At 39.9% G+C, this 14,078-nt stretch overlaps 1 protein-coding gene across 1 annotated transcript in view; it reads left to right on the top strand.

The window, feature by feature from the left end:
• The window catches only part of LRP10 (LDL receptor related protein 10), a gene marked incomplete in the record, with an annotated part of 319,622 nt that overhangs the window by 49,177 nt on the left and 256,367 nt on the right, over window positions 1–14,078 (top strand). Inside the window, 1 exon segment of the mRNA XM_044058042.1 lies at window positions 11,445–11,580. Coding sequence (XP_043913977.1) covers window positions 11,445–11,580 — 136 coding nt within the window.

Raw genomic sequence — 14,078 nt, 5'->3', positions numbered from 1 at the left:
ACCTTTCTTTTAACTTGATCCCCTAGGACTGGGACCCAAGTTTCAGCTTAGTAACCTCCAAATTTTCTTTTAGAAGGTTAAATGTGTTCTATTCATATTTTTCATTATAAAAAAAAAAAAACAGAGTAAAACAGCTAATGCAAGTGTCTCTGTGGTCTTTGCAAAGCAGAGACCAAGAATTTTCTTTTTCCTCTGATGTGAGTGCAGTTCATAATGCGATTTCAGCCATACAAACTGGAGTATTGGTGTGAGCATCTTGTTATAAGCTGTATGTCAGTCTGGTAGATAAGGAGGAGGAATTACTGTCATAAGGATGAAATATGTAAAGGTTGGATGGCCACCTTCTCATAACTCTCTTGGATAAAGGAGTATTACTGCAGTAGTAGTCTTCTGCTCAAACATTTTAATGATGTACTTTTTGAGCCATACCATATTAAGCTAAAAGAATTTGAAAGTTTAGTGAGATAATATGCATGAAAGAAATCAGCTGCTGTTCAAGGCTAAACAGTGCCAAGTAGTCAATTGGAAAAGGGCAGTATAAGTGAAGAACTGATGGGAACGACTGGAGTAACCGGAGAAGATGTCGGAGAGATGAAACAGCGCAGCTAGGAATGAAGAGTACAAACGGAACAGAGTAGACAAAATAGTCTCAGGAAGGAGCCATTTGAAAAGTGGAATTATTGAAAGTCGATATAAAAGAGGTTGAAAGTCATAAAATGTTTAGGATAGATTAGCAAAAGAATTTCTGATCAGGAGAGTAGATTTTGTCATGAGGTATTAACTTGTAATTGTTTGCATAAACCAGTTTTGTTATGAAACATTTATCCTAGTTGTACCGCTTAGTAACCTTAGTCATTTTACATAACTTGCCTCAAAGCATGATGTTGTTAAATGAGATTCAAATACTGATCTAGGTCCTGTGTTGCATTATAACTTTGAACTGAAGGTACTTGTAAATTAATTGATACTAATACATCTGTAGAAAACAGTATTTACAAGTACCTTCATTATAACTTTGAACTGAAGGTACTTGTAAATTAATTGATACTAATACATCTGTAGAAAACAGTATTTCCTTTTTTTTGTCCTTCTGATATCATGTTTGAGAATTTTGCTTACTCTCTCTGCCTCTTGCAGTATACTTTGAGAAATTTTTATCGGTTGTAGGTTATTTTTGAATAAATCCTCAATTTCTTTACTAAATCTGTTATTAGTTAATATTGCTTGGAGTAATAATTCCAGTATTTTCAAAACTACTTGGTTTGTACTATGCAGATGAACTATTAAACTGTATTTATTAACATATTTAGAAGTCACTAATTACAGATCTTGTATGTTCTGTTTTTAAAGAATTAATATTAAAAGGTTATTTAAGAATCCAGATTCGTAAGACAAAAAATAAAATTAAAAAAAGGAATGTAATATAAAAAGTAGCACTATGATGCCAGGGAACGAGCAGTTAATATTTAATGAAAGCATAGACTAAGAGCTTCAGAATGTGCTGTTCCTTTGTAATCATTTTGTGGAAGACTGATTTGAGGTTATGCATTCCAAATGTCGATTAGCATCATATCCTTACTTAGCCAAAGTCATTAAAATGAAGAACTCGGAAAAGTTCATTACCTAGTGGAAGGAAATGATGAATACATTATATCTGAGGACATCTCAGATATACGAGATGATGTCAGTGCAATGCCTACTTAGTAAATAATTTGAGTTCAATATATTTTCTCAAAGTTTATTAGCAACATTGGTCGCAGAAGCTTTTATATTAGCAACACTGGTCTCAGAAGTACCCATCAACAATACAGTCACTTTGAATTGAAAAGGCCCCTGGTTTTGATGACTGGGATTTAATTTAATAAAGATGTTAAAAATAGATATTTATTATCACTTAAGACACAAACATACATTTATATGAAATAAAACAAACTGTGTTAACATGTTCACAGTTACTAACATTATACATCACATTTAACATTACATAAATTGCTCAATTCCGGTCTTCCCATAAACCTCACTGCTCCTCCAAAACATTGTTCTGTATGTATTGTTCCACAGTTTTCCATGTTTCTTCTATGCAGTTTGCTCCTACCCTTTTCTAAGTGTCCCACTTCTAGTAAGAATAATCACTGCTTCAAGTACAGTTGGTTTAAACTTTGATTTCCATTTTCTAGTACTTGCTTTTTTGACAGCCACCAGACTTAAACTTAAAAAGGCCTCACTATGTCTAGGTAATTCAGATCCTATATTCCAGCTCAAAAAGAAATTCTTAAGTTCCACCCATATTTCTGACAGACTGCTCTATAGGGAATTTTTAGTCTGCCAACTCATTATTCTCCCAAAGCATATGTTCCCATTTACCTCTTTCGTTCCCATCATATCTCCAACATTTGCCATCTACCTAAGGAAAAATTCTTTGTGATTTTCTTGTGATATAAAAATACCTATGCAAACACTTCCAAGTAAAAATCCTAAATCTTCTAGACTCTGTTGCATTTTCAGAACCATATATTTGTCCTCCTTTTTGTTTCCTTGTGGATTGTTAATATATATTTATTGAGAGAAATGTACATGTATTTGGTGTGAAGATGTTTGAGTTGTATGTGAATGAGACAAACACTGTCTGTTTCTAATCTGCATAGTTGCTGCATGCATTCTAAAAATTGCAACCCTGTAGTTCTTAAGGATGGATATTAAAATGCAAACCCATATACTTGCAGAGAATGTAGTCTGATTTGCTGTGAAGATGTACATCATCTGTAACGTTTACCTTGTAGGAATTACAATCATTTGGCAGATAAAATTTTCCCTGGCTGTCAGCTCTACCTCTTGTTTCTTACAATGGACCATAGAATCACCTCTCTGCAGTGCTTTTCTGCTGCAAAAAACATTTGATTAGAGAAAAATTAACTCCAGCTACCGTTTGTCTTCAAAGAAAGAAAACGTGTTTTTGTATAAATTTTGATCTGAATACTTGTTTTTCTTTCCTTTTTAGTTTTCCCTTCATCCTGAGGGTATAATATTTTTTTAAATCAGTTTTCAGATTTGTTTTTAAGTTTTGCTGTTGTCTTGCTGAAGCCTACCATTTTGCTTATCTCTGTGACTTCCATTTCCGACTCTACCTATAACAGGCAAATTACACCTTCCCCTCTTGAAAATAGGCTCTGTCCTAGTCGGACTTTTCCTTTTCAACAAATGGTAAGTAAATCAGATTTTCCTGTCTTGCTGTTACATTCCCAAGACTGACCGTCATTGGTTGTTATTTGAGTACCAGCATTTGTAAGGCATTTTGTGCCCTCAAAGACTTTAACCTCCTCTTTCATTCCAGATTTCGACCACAGAAATGCACCTTAAAATGTGTAAAGGCTGATGGCAGTGCTGGTCATTTTTGTAACCATGCCAGGCTTCAAATGAGAGGTGTGTAGTAGACTCAAGTCCCTTGACATTCACATGTCCACACTCATTTTCCTTTGCAGCTATTTAAGATTATTCAGTCACGTTCAGTGTGGTGGCCTGGAATTTGGGTTTGGAATCATTTCCTCATACAGACTTCTTATGTGACAGTGATCCTGAGTGCATCTGTCCTTGAATGGGTGGGTGAGGGGCTCTACAGTGAGCAAATGGCTTAAGGAAGCTAGGCACTTTAGATTTCTTGTTTTACCTGTCAGGATCCCGGAAATGAGGGTGTCCCTGTTATACTTGAAATGCATTCCAGTACTCTGCTCACAGAGGCATCTGTTCAGTGGATAATATGGCTGTAACCATAACTCTGCAAACAAAGAGGAATACATTCTTATCTGATATGCTTAAAGGTCATAAAGTTGTGGTAGTAGGCCGGTAGCATTTCTCTTTTGGCAGTAACTCATTCTCTTGTGGAGGCCAGCTCCATAGCTTTCAGGTTAAGCTTCGACTCCAGTTGCCTCAGAACTGGTGAGACAAGTGTGACAGTGTCCAGGAGAATGTCTTGCATCTGGGGATCTCATTGCTTCCCCATCCATTTTCATAGTTTTGGCTCTTCTTGCTCATCCATCTTCCAGGAATTTGGGCACTGGGTGCCCTTGCCCCCACTGGTCTTTAGATGGTTTTCATTGCTTGCATTATTTCCTTTAAAGTTTATTCAGAAGGCCAGTGTAATTCTAATTGCATACGTCTGACCCAGGGAGACTTGTTTCCATCTTCAGCAGCAACTTCTCAAATCTTTCTTCCTTCTAAAACACAACTGATGCATCTTTTGAGGATGATTTTCATGTACTAAAACAAGCCTCATGGCTGCTTCAATTCCAGTGACTGTCAGATCCCTTGACTTCTCATATACGGTAGTGTCTGTCTTCTGCTCTATCCAGAGACCATCTTCTCGGAACGTATGCAAGGAAAAGTTGGCAAGATTCTCTGAGGTACCAGTCAGGACTAAGACCCTTTTTGGCACCTTTTCTCCAAGCTAAGTTATCCATCATTAGATGTTCATCGTGCATAAAGCTGCAGTAATCACATATGGGTTCTCTGCCGTCAGGCGGGTCCCCGGTCGGCCGAATTCCAAAGTCTTGGTCCGGCGTCGGTTGTTGTTGCCTTCTTCCCTGACGTCAGTGCAACAGGGGTATACAAGTAACAGCCGACGCCATGTTCTCCAGTCTTTTTTGCCGCCCGGTGCCCGAAGCAGAAAGCAGTTCGCAAGTGCCGGTCGGCCAGCTCCTGAATTTATGAAAAATTGGAAACCGAAGTCGTCTTTAAAGCTAAGTACCGTGTTGGGGAAACTTTTCTTGCCTCAGACTGATGTCAGACAAAGTTAACAATTGTATTTCTTGTGAGAAGCAAATACCGCATAAGGATTTCCATTCCCTCTGCATACCTTGTTTAGGCCCAGACCACGACGTCTGGAGCTGTCGCTTTTGCGCTACTTTCAATAAACGCACTATTAAGCTTCGGGCGGAGTTCGCCCAACATTATTTTGGTAAAGCCTTTGATTATAAAATGTCGTCGAATACTCCGACTACCGTTTTGTGCAAAAAACGAAAGGACAAGGACCGACATGCGAGGTCCGCGGTCTCCACCGACACCATGCCAAAACCGGCTGCACGTGGTCCGGTTCTCAGCGAGACGCCTATGCAGTCCCTGACTACCGACGACACTTCATTGGCGGAGTCTTCTGTACCCGAGACTGCTGGTACCTTGGCCCTAACTCAGACTACAACCACCGAAACCACTGTGAGTGTTGAGCCTCCTAATGTGGACAGGTCCACTTCCACCCAGGGTGTATTTAGACCCTCCTCTTCCTTTTCCATTAAGGCCTTCACTAAGTCCAAATCAGCCATGCATCCCAAGAGGCCTGTTGCACAGGGCCCATCCCCAGGCCCCATGCCTAAAAAGCAGATGCTTAAAATGGCTGAAGATTTAATTTCCTATATCAGGGGTTCCCAACCCCCTCCAGACAAGAGACCCAGAGTGGAGGAAGACTCTCCCTCTTCTGAACAGGGCTCCATTTTCTCAGAACATTCTGATGTGGAGGAACACTCGTACTCCCCTTATGAAGATTCTGATGCAGAACAGTCCATTCCTTCTGTATCTCCCCAGAGGATTTTTCTTTTTGGGAAACCTTGCACACCTTGAGGGAGCACTTCCATTGGGAAGGCCAAGACTTTTCTGATTCCAAGAAAAGGCTTAGGGAATTTCTTTTGTTACCTCAACACAGACCTCTGGCTATTCCTTCTGTCCTGGACATACTTGATGATGTTTACTCGGAGGCTTGTCTCAATCCGGATTCCCTGCCTCCTGCACCAGTCAAACCTGATAGGTATTACAGAGTCCCTAACTCTCACCAATTTCTTTTCAAAAGCCATAATGCTGACCCTGAGACCATTTCTCAAGGCCCCAAGGGAATGAAGGCCTCTACTACCAAGAATCCACTACCTTCCGAAAGGGAATCTAGATCCTTAGAAAGAGGGGGGGGAGGTATACACCTCGACCACCCTAGCCATGAGGGCCTTAAATTGTCAGTTCCATATGCTTAAATATCAGCAGTTTCTGTTATCTCAATTAAGGAACAAATTATCTCAACCTGAACAACCAGATTTGAAGGAATTGCAGGATATGATACATAGTGCAGAACAAGTGGGTAAACACACCTTACAATGTGGTTATGATGCCTTAGAGGCCTCAAGTAGAGCTGCTGCTACAGGAGCAGTCATTCGTAGACATGCCTGGCTTAGAGAACAAAGCTTGCCTGATCATGTTAAAGCTAAACTACTAGATGCTCCTTTACAAAAGGATGTGCTATTTGGTACTAATGCTGAGGAGATACTACGCAAAATGGAAGAAAAAGCTAAATCTATGCAAACTGTCAAGGCTTTACTACAGGTCCAGCCACCTCGTTTTAGTAGAAATTGGCTTACAAAAAACTGGTCCTTTCCAGCCACAGACAAACCCCAAAGAGGTAGATACAGGCGCTCAAGGGGCAGAGGACAATCTCAAGGATCATATAGAGGCAGGCAATGGCCAACTCAAGCACCAAGAGGTGGCGAAGACAGACAAATGGATCCTGGACATAATAAACAGAGGTTACAGATTTCATTTTTTCACACTCTTCCAAAAATGAGAGGCATGCCAAACCTGCCACACAATCAAAGGGCAGAGGCACAAATACAAATTACAAAACTCATGGACATGAAAGCCATTCAAGAGGTTCCGACTCACGAACAAGGCCAAGGTTTTTATTCCAGACTTTTCCTGGTACCAAGAAAAGGAACCGACTGGAGATCCGTTTTGGACTTATCCATCCTAAATACATTTCTACTCGTACCAAAATTCAAGATGCTCACATTACAGCAGCTTCTTCCCATGCTGGGCAAGGAGTTTTGGCTGGTAACATTGGACCTCAAGGAGGCATACCTGCATGCCCCAATCAGACAAAGCTGCAGAAGATACCTCAGATTTCTTGCAGGTTCAATCCACTATCAATTCTCTGCATTGCCCTTTGGCTTATCTACTGCGCCCAGAGTATTCACAAAATGCCTGGCATCAGTAATTGCCTACTGCAGACTTCAAGGGATACAAATCTACCCTTATTTGGACGACTGCCTGATCTAAGCGGACAGCAAGCACACTCTTCTGGAACATCTGGCTTATGCAACACGGTTACTGAATTCTCTGGGATACACAATCAACAAAGAGAAATCCAGGCTAATACCATCTCAGAAAATAACTTTCCTGGGTGCCAACTTGGACACAAACACCCAGATGGCCTATCTTACGCCAGAAAAACAAGGGCAACTAACTCAGTACTTCAAAACACTAGCAAATTGTACCAGGCTTACTGCAAGGAAAATCCTGCAGGCTCTGGGCTTCATGGCATCTTGCATTCTTTTAATCCCATGTGCAAAGTTGCATATGAGAAAACTTCAATGGTACCTAAAAAGCCTATGGTCTCAACACAGCCACAATTTGGAAACAATAATACCAATAATTCCATGTTTGCAAAAGGAATTTCTATGGTGGGCCCAAGCATGTCAAACAAACACAGGTCTCCCATTCTGCAAGCCTCAAGCAAATCAAGTCATCACAACAGACGCCTCAGATTACGCCTGGGGGGCACACATGACAGGCAGGTGCATTCAGGGCAAATGGTCCCAAAAGGAAAAGCACCTTCACATCAATGAAAAAGAAATGCTAGCAGTAATAAATGCAATTACAGCATTCAAGGACCTCCTGCATCCAGGGTAATTATTGATAAAAACAGACACCACCACAGTGATGTGGTACATAAACAAACAAGGAGGAACACATTCATATCCCCTGTGCAGACTAGCCATGACGCTTTGGAACTTGGCTCTGGAATGGCAAATCGAACTTCAAGCACAGTACTTGACAGGTTTGGAAAACACGCTGGCAGACAATCTAAGCAGGAATATGACAGATCCACACGAATGGAAGCTGCATCCACAGGTGTTTACAAAGATAATCCAAGCATGGGGAAGGCCAGACATAGATCTCTTCGCCTCCCACAGGAACCATCAACTGGAAAAGTTTTGTTCAAGGACTTTTCATCCAAAGGCCTGGAGGGTGGACGCCCTTTCATTCAGTTGGACAGCATGGACAGTGTACGCTTTCCCACCTCTGCCTCTTCTACCCAAGGTGCTCTTGAAAGCAAGAGCAGACAGGCCGAAGATGATACTGATTGCTCCAGACTGGTCAAGACAGCACTGGTACCCACTCCTAAGGAGCCTAACACATACTCCTCCCTGGCCTCTACCTCTAATGCCTCTTCTGCTAACTCAGCACAGCTACAAAACTCTTCACAGTCAGCTGAAAACACTCAATCTTGCTGCATGGAAAATTCCTTAATACCACAGCAGACCCTACTCTCCAAAGAGGTTCAGGATGTCATTCTGGAGGCCAGAAGGCCATCTACTAGGAAGACTTACTCCGCAAAATGGAAACGGTTTTGCTCATGGAATGAGAAAAAAGGCCAGGACCCTAGAAAACTGAATTTGCCTCTGGTATTACAGTATCTAGCTGAGATGCTGAACAGTGGACTTTCATTTTCCTCCATAAAAATCCATGCCTCAGCCATTTCTGCAGAATTCAACACGGATCCACCGTTATTCTCTCACCCACTTTTAAGACAGTTCCTCAGAGGGGCTAAGAATATAAGACCACCAAGGAAACAACCAGTGCCAGCCTGGGATCTTAATTCCATTCTAGAAAAATTAACATTGCCTCCCTTTGAACCAGCTGCCTCAACAGATTTCCAGTATTTGTCCTGGAAAACAGCTTTCCTTCTGGCCATTACCTCAGCTCGTAGGGTTTCGGAACTACAAGCCCTCATGGCTGTGCAGCCCTTTCTTATCTTCCATCAGGACAGGGTTTCCCTTCGAACCAACCCGTCATTTATGCCTAAAGTGGTATCCAGGGTAGCTTTAAATCAAGCCATACACTTACTTACCTTTTACCCTAATCCTCAAAACAAAGGAGAAAGGCTGCTACATTCCTTAGACATCCATAGACAGCTACGTTACTATTTGGACAGAACAAAGCCTTTCAGGAAATCACAACAACTTTTTGTCTATGCTGTAGGAGCTCAAGGGAAGCCTGTTATCAAACAGACAATCTCTAAATGGATAGGCCACTGCATACGATTTTGTTACTCCTATCATGGGAAATCTGTCCCTGTAGACATCAGACCACACTCCACCAGGGCCACAGCTACCTCTACAGCCTTCTTCAGAGGAGTTCCTACCAAAGATATCTTGGAGGCAGCCACTTGGAGTTTTGAACATACCTTCCCAAGACACTACCACCTGCCTTTATATTCCAAAACTAGAGCAGGCTTTGCTACTGCTGTGTTGCAGGGCATTCTGGCTCACCCCGGTTCTACCTAGTGCCTACCACCCTGTGCGTAGCTTTGGGATTCTACCCATATATGATTACTGCAGCTGTATGCACGATGAACATAGTACAGTTTTGTACCTACCATAAATGTAGATGTTCGAGTGCTAATACAGCTGCAGTACAGGTTTTCCTCCCTCCTTCCCCTCTAGGTATAGGACTAGTGGCTATCTCCTCATCATACAACTTATTTTGGGTTATCCTCATATGGTGTATTTGCTTGCAACTACTCTTTTTTTGATAACATTGCATTGCTTGTATATATCATGTGTATGTATATATATATATATATATATATATATATATATATATATATAATTTATCTATTGCCTTCCTTTTGGGGGCACCTGACATCTGGGGCAAGAAAGACTGGAGAACATGGCGTCGGCTGTTAATTGTATACCCCTGTCGCACTGACGTCAGGGAAGAAGGCGATAACAACTGACGCTGGACCAAGACTTTGGAATTCGGCCGACCGGGGACCCGCCTGACGGCAGAGAACCCATATGTGATTACTGCAGCTGTATTGGCACTCTAACATCTACATTTATGGTAGGTACAAAACTGTACTTTTTTTTCACATAGGTCATAGCTATTCTGCTGTAAAGGTGCACTTGGCAGCCATTTCTGATTTTCACATAGGGAAGACCACTTTTTGCCATAGCGTCTGTCAAAGAAGCTATGCAGAGAATTTCTTCAAGGCTTTTTTGATCATAACCTTCAGTAAGAGACCCATTTCCCCTATAGGATGTTTACTGTGTGCTGGAAAAAACTGACCATTCTTTCAACCCAGCCGTTATCAGATGACATGAAGTTTTATCTCGGAAAATTATTTTCCTAGTGGCAGCACATCCACCAGAAGAATTTCAGAACTTCAAGCTGTTTCCTAGTGGCAGCACATCCACCAGAAGAATTTCAGAACTTCAAGCTGTTTCTGTCAAGTCTCCATACCTGCTTTTTTTCTGTCATTGAGATGGCTACTCTTGGAAATAATTCATCCTGTATGCCTAGACTGGTTGTGGAAACCAGTTGACTGACCTGTTAGCTTTTTTGCCTGCCCATACTAATTGCAGGAGAACCTGCTTCACCTCTTTCATTGTGTGGATATCCATATACTACTGTCATACTACTTGAACTGAGCACTGGAGGAATGATTAGCTTTATCTCCTTTAATAGATGATAGGCGGATAATAGTGACATTAGACAGTCAACAGGTAGTTTAACTGTATTTGCTTTTTCTACAGTAAATAGGTTTCCATTGCAAACATTTTCCATAACACCCTTGTGACCTTATCCTGAGAATACATTTGATGACATTTGTGCTACTGCCTGCAGTTATAAATTGAATATTGTCTCCAGGTCCTGGTCTTCTTTGAATTTCTGTTATGAGACCTTCTATTAGAGTGGTCACCTATGAGGATTAGCTAGGGATTCTGTCACTTGTGTTACCAAAGAGTGACTTCTGTTTACTAATTGAGTATATCAACCCCTCCTTTAATACCATCCCCTCCCTTTTTTTGAACACGTCAACCCTGTGCTATTTACACACATTGTCTTATCTGTATATTTCTTATTTATCATGTTCTTCATGTTGTGATTGTAATACTTTATGCTAACACTTGTATGTTTCTTATTTTGTTTTGTAGTTACTACTTTACCAATGTATTGTGTTTTTACGTCCAGGCTGAGCATGATGTAGGTCCACAGTGGATTGGTGCTATACCCTGGGTGACAAATTTAAATAAATGTTTTTTGGATTATTTAGCCCTGTTTGAGTGGTGTTTTAGCTAATAATCCCAGCCTTACATTGTCACGATGAAGTGTTTGCTGGAGAGCTTGCTAGAAAAGTGTCCATTGCTTAGAAGTAGAATGTTTTTAGTTTTTGTATTTTTGTAGGACTTTTTATTTCTAATAGTTGCCTCTAAACATTGATTTGCTTTTCATATTGCCTTGATGTTAAGTTAGGTGTTTCATATTGGTTTTATTCAGAAGATGATTGGAGTAAGTGTCTGATTTGATATGATAGCATGGAACGACACTTAAGTGTAATTTTTTTCTCATAGTGAGCTGTAGGGAGACACCTGTTGTCCAAAAGGAACAAGAAGGTATTATTCGCAGCCCACTTTTCATCTTGCCCCAGCAGTGGTGGAACTGTTCCTGGATCATAGTTGTAGCACGAAATGAAGTTCTTAATCTCAGGTAAGAAAAGTTGATAAGCTGCCTTGTTAGAATGCATATATGTAAATGCTTAAGCCATGCAGTTTATTAGAATATTTTATTTCTTGTCTTTGCTTTGTTTTCTTTTCTTCATTTTTTTTCTTTTCCAGGGTTTGAAGAGTTCACATTAAAAATAACATTTGACCCTCCTTTAATGTTCTTTCTGTTATGGGCTTTAATATAACTTAATAAGGGTACTGGTTCTTTCTATGGTGCTGTAGCAGTATATGACTACTGAGAACTGAAAGCTTTTGTTTCTTAGGTTTTGTTGACATTCTAGGTTTCTTGGGCATTTATTAGGAACTACATTTGCTTGACTGTATTAGTCCAACTAAGTTTGTGGCTCATTTGCTGAAGAGACCCATACTGATATTTTTGTAGGTAAGAGAAATCTAGCTGTGATACTGAGGAAATTCCTCTACTCTTTTTCTGGTACTGCTACCAGAGACGAAATGGTGGAGATGCTTCATCTTCAGTCACTTTTCTTTTCATTGGACAGCAATGGCCAAATCATAGAAATAGAAGATGGAGATGAAAAGGTTGGATAAGTTGCAAGAGGTAGGAAGAGCTGTGGTGGTGAAATGAGAATTAACAGGCTCAGGCTGTAGGTCAGAAGACTGAAGTCATATTTGAAACTATTAATGGAATAAATGTTGAGCAAATGATGGAAATAGATGTAGTGAGCAAGGTCATTGGCTGCCACAACCTGTTTGAAATTGCGGAAGGAGTCAAAATTGGATACTTGCCAGAAATTGGTGAAATGGAACTAAGAGTCTGTCAAGTGAAAATGATGATATATATGCTTTGTGTGTGTGTGTGTGTGTGTGTGTGTGTGTGTGTGTGTGTGTGTGTGTGTGTGTGTGTGTGTGTGTATGTATATGAGATATATATATATATATATATATATATATATATATATATATATATATATATATATATATGGGTCCCCTTCAGATGATTGATTGAACTTTTAAAAGTTTGACTTTCATATGGCTGAGATCATATGGTCAAACTTTTAAAAACTCGACCAATCTGAATGGAGATCTCCATACAGTGCAGAATGGGAAGATTTCCCATTACCGCAATATTGGAGTTAGTATATTTAAGTAGTGGGGGGTGTGGGTGCAGGGGGGGGGGCTTTCCCCCCTGCTAAACAGAGTTATTTTTTTTTTTTGGTGTGTTATGGCGTTTAGTTTACATGGTCGATGTTTCAAATGTTCGATCATGTGGTCTCGGCCATATGAAAGTCGAACATCTGAGTTTTCGATCAAGTAAAGTAGACCCATATTTATATGTATTTTGGATTTGATTCCAAATGCAGTATTAGTACAGAGGAACACATGGAAAGAAACTGATAAGGGGATACCGCAGTTGGCCATTTCTTTTATACAGAAGTGGTTCATGGGCAGAAACAAGATGGCGCTTTAATCAATGCTAGGAAAGAAATGTAAAGTAAACAACAAAATGCAAGACTGAACATATATTGAACATGAGATTGCAAGTTAAAGCAGACGACTTGTGTTTGCAGTTATTAAAATACATAGAAGTATTGGTGAATAACATGAGCTGTTTTTGCATATGGGAAAACAAGTATTTGCAGAAATGCCTTTTGAGATTACCAAATGTGTGATTTGTTTAAACAACTTGGTAAGAGAGAAAAGGTGTTTTTGTGTTTTTCTGTGGTGACAAATTAATGTTTTTGACTGTAACTAATCAGCAGAAAATAAACTAATAATATTTTTTTCAAAATGTTGTTGTAACACAACCTGAAATTGCAAAAATGTGTCAGGGCTGTTGCCAGTGTTGAAAAACCAATGGGCTTATCCAGGTTATGGATCGGGGAGGTGGGTAGCTGTAAGAAAACTATACCTAACTGTTGGTGAAGATGTGCATTTGTATTTTGTAGTTGAGATCAAAGGCCATAAAAGGCATTTTTTGAAGCGAGAGATTATTAAATCTTTTGCTAATAAGCAGAATCAGATTAAAGACTGTGGAAAATGAAGTATGTTCTTTATGTGAAGATATAAAGGTAATTTTATGTGGAAGTTTCAACTGGCCTGCACAAACATGTTAAGAAAAGGGATATTTTTGGCCAGTCTCCCCACTGCATAATAAATCTGGAACAAAAAGAATAGACAATAAAAATATGCCATTGTTAGAGGAAGAGCAGAAGAAAAATAAAGAGCAAAACAATGATGCCGAAACAGAGACATAAGAGAGATGATTAGGGAAGCCTGTTTAGACAGAGTTGCAAACACTGAAATAAAGCACTGGAATATAAGTGAAATCCGAAGGGAGGAAAGATGTAGAAAAAGAATGTTAATGTTACTTTATCTGTATTCAGTCTTGCTACGTTCTAAGTTTTGCTGTGTATTCCTTTGTATATAATATTGTTGACTAAAAGACCTTGATGTATTTTTTGCTCTCTGAACTCAAGTCTTGGCTGAAGAATCAGTAGACCAGGCTAATATTTCATTCGA

The sequence above is a fragment of the Protopterus annectens genome, chromosome 16.part0, assembly GCF_019279795.1.
Source record: "Protopterus annectens isolate FY-2018-M chromosome 16.part0, PAN1.0, whole genome shotgun sequence".
In the NCBI taxonomy this organism is placed as follows: Eukaryota; Metazoa; Chordata; order Ceratodontiformes; family Protopteridae; genus Protopterus; species Protopterus annectens.
The sequence above is the reverse complement of the archived record's forward strand: the minus strand, read 5'-3'. Positions and strand labels throughout refer to the sequence as shown.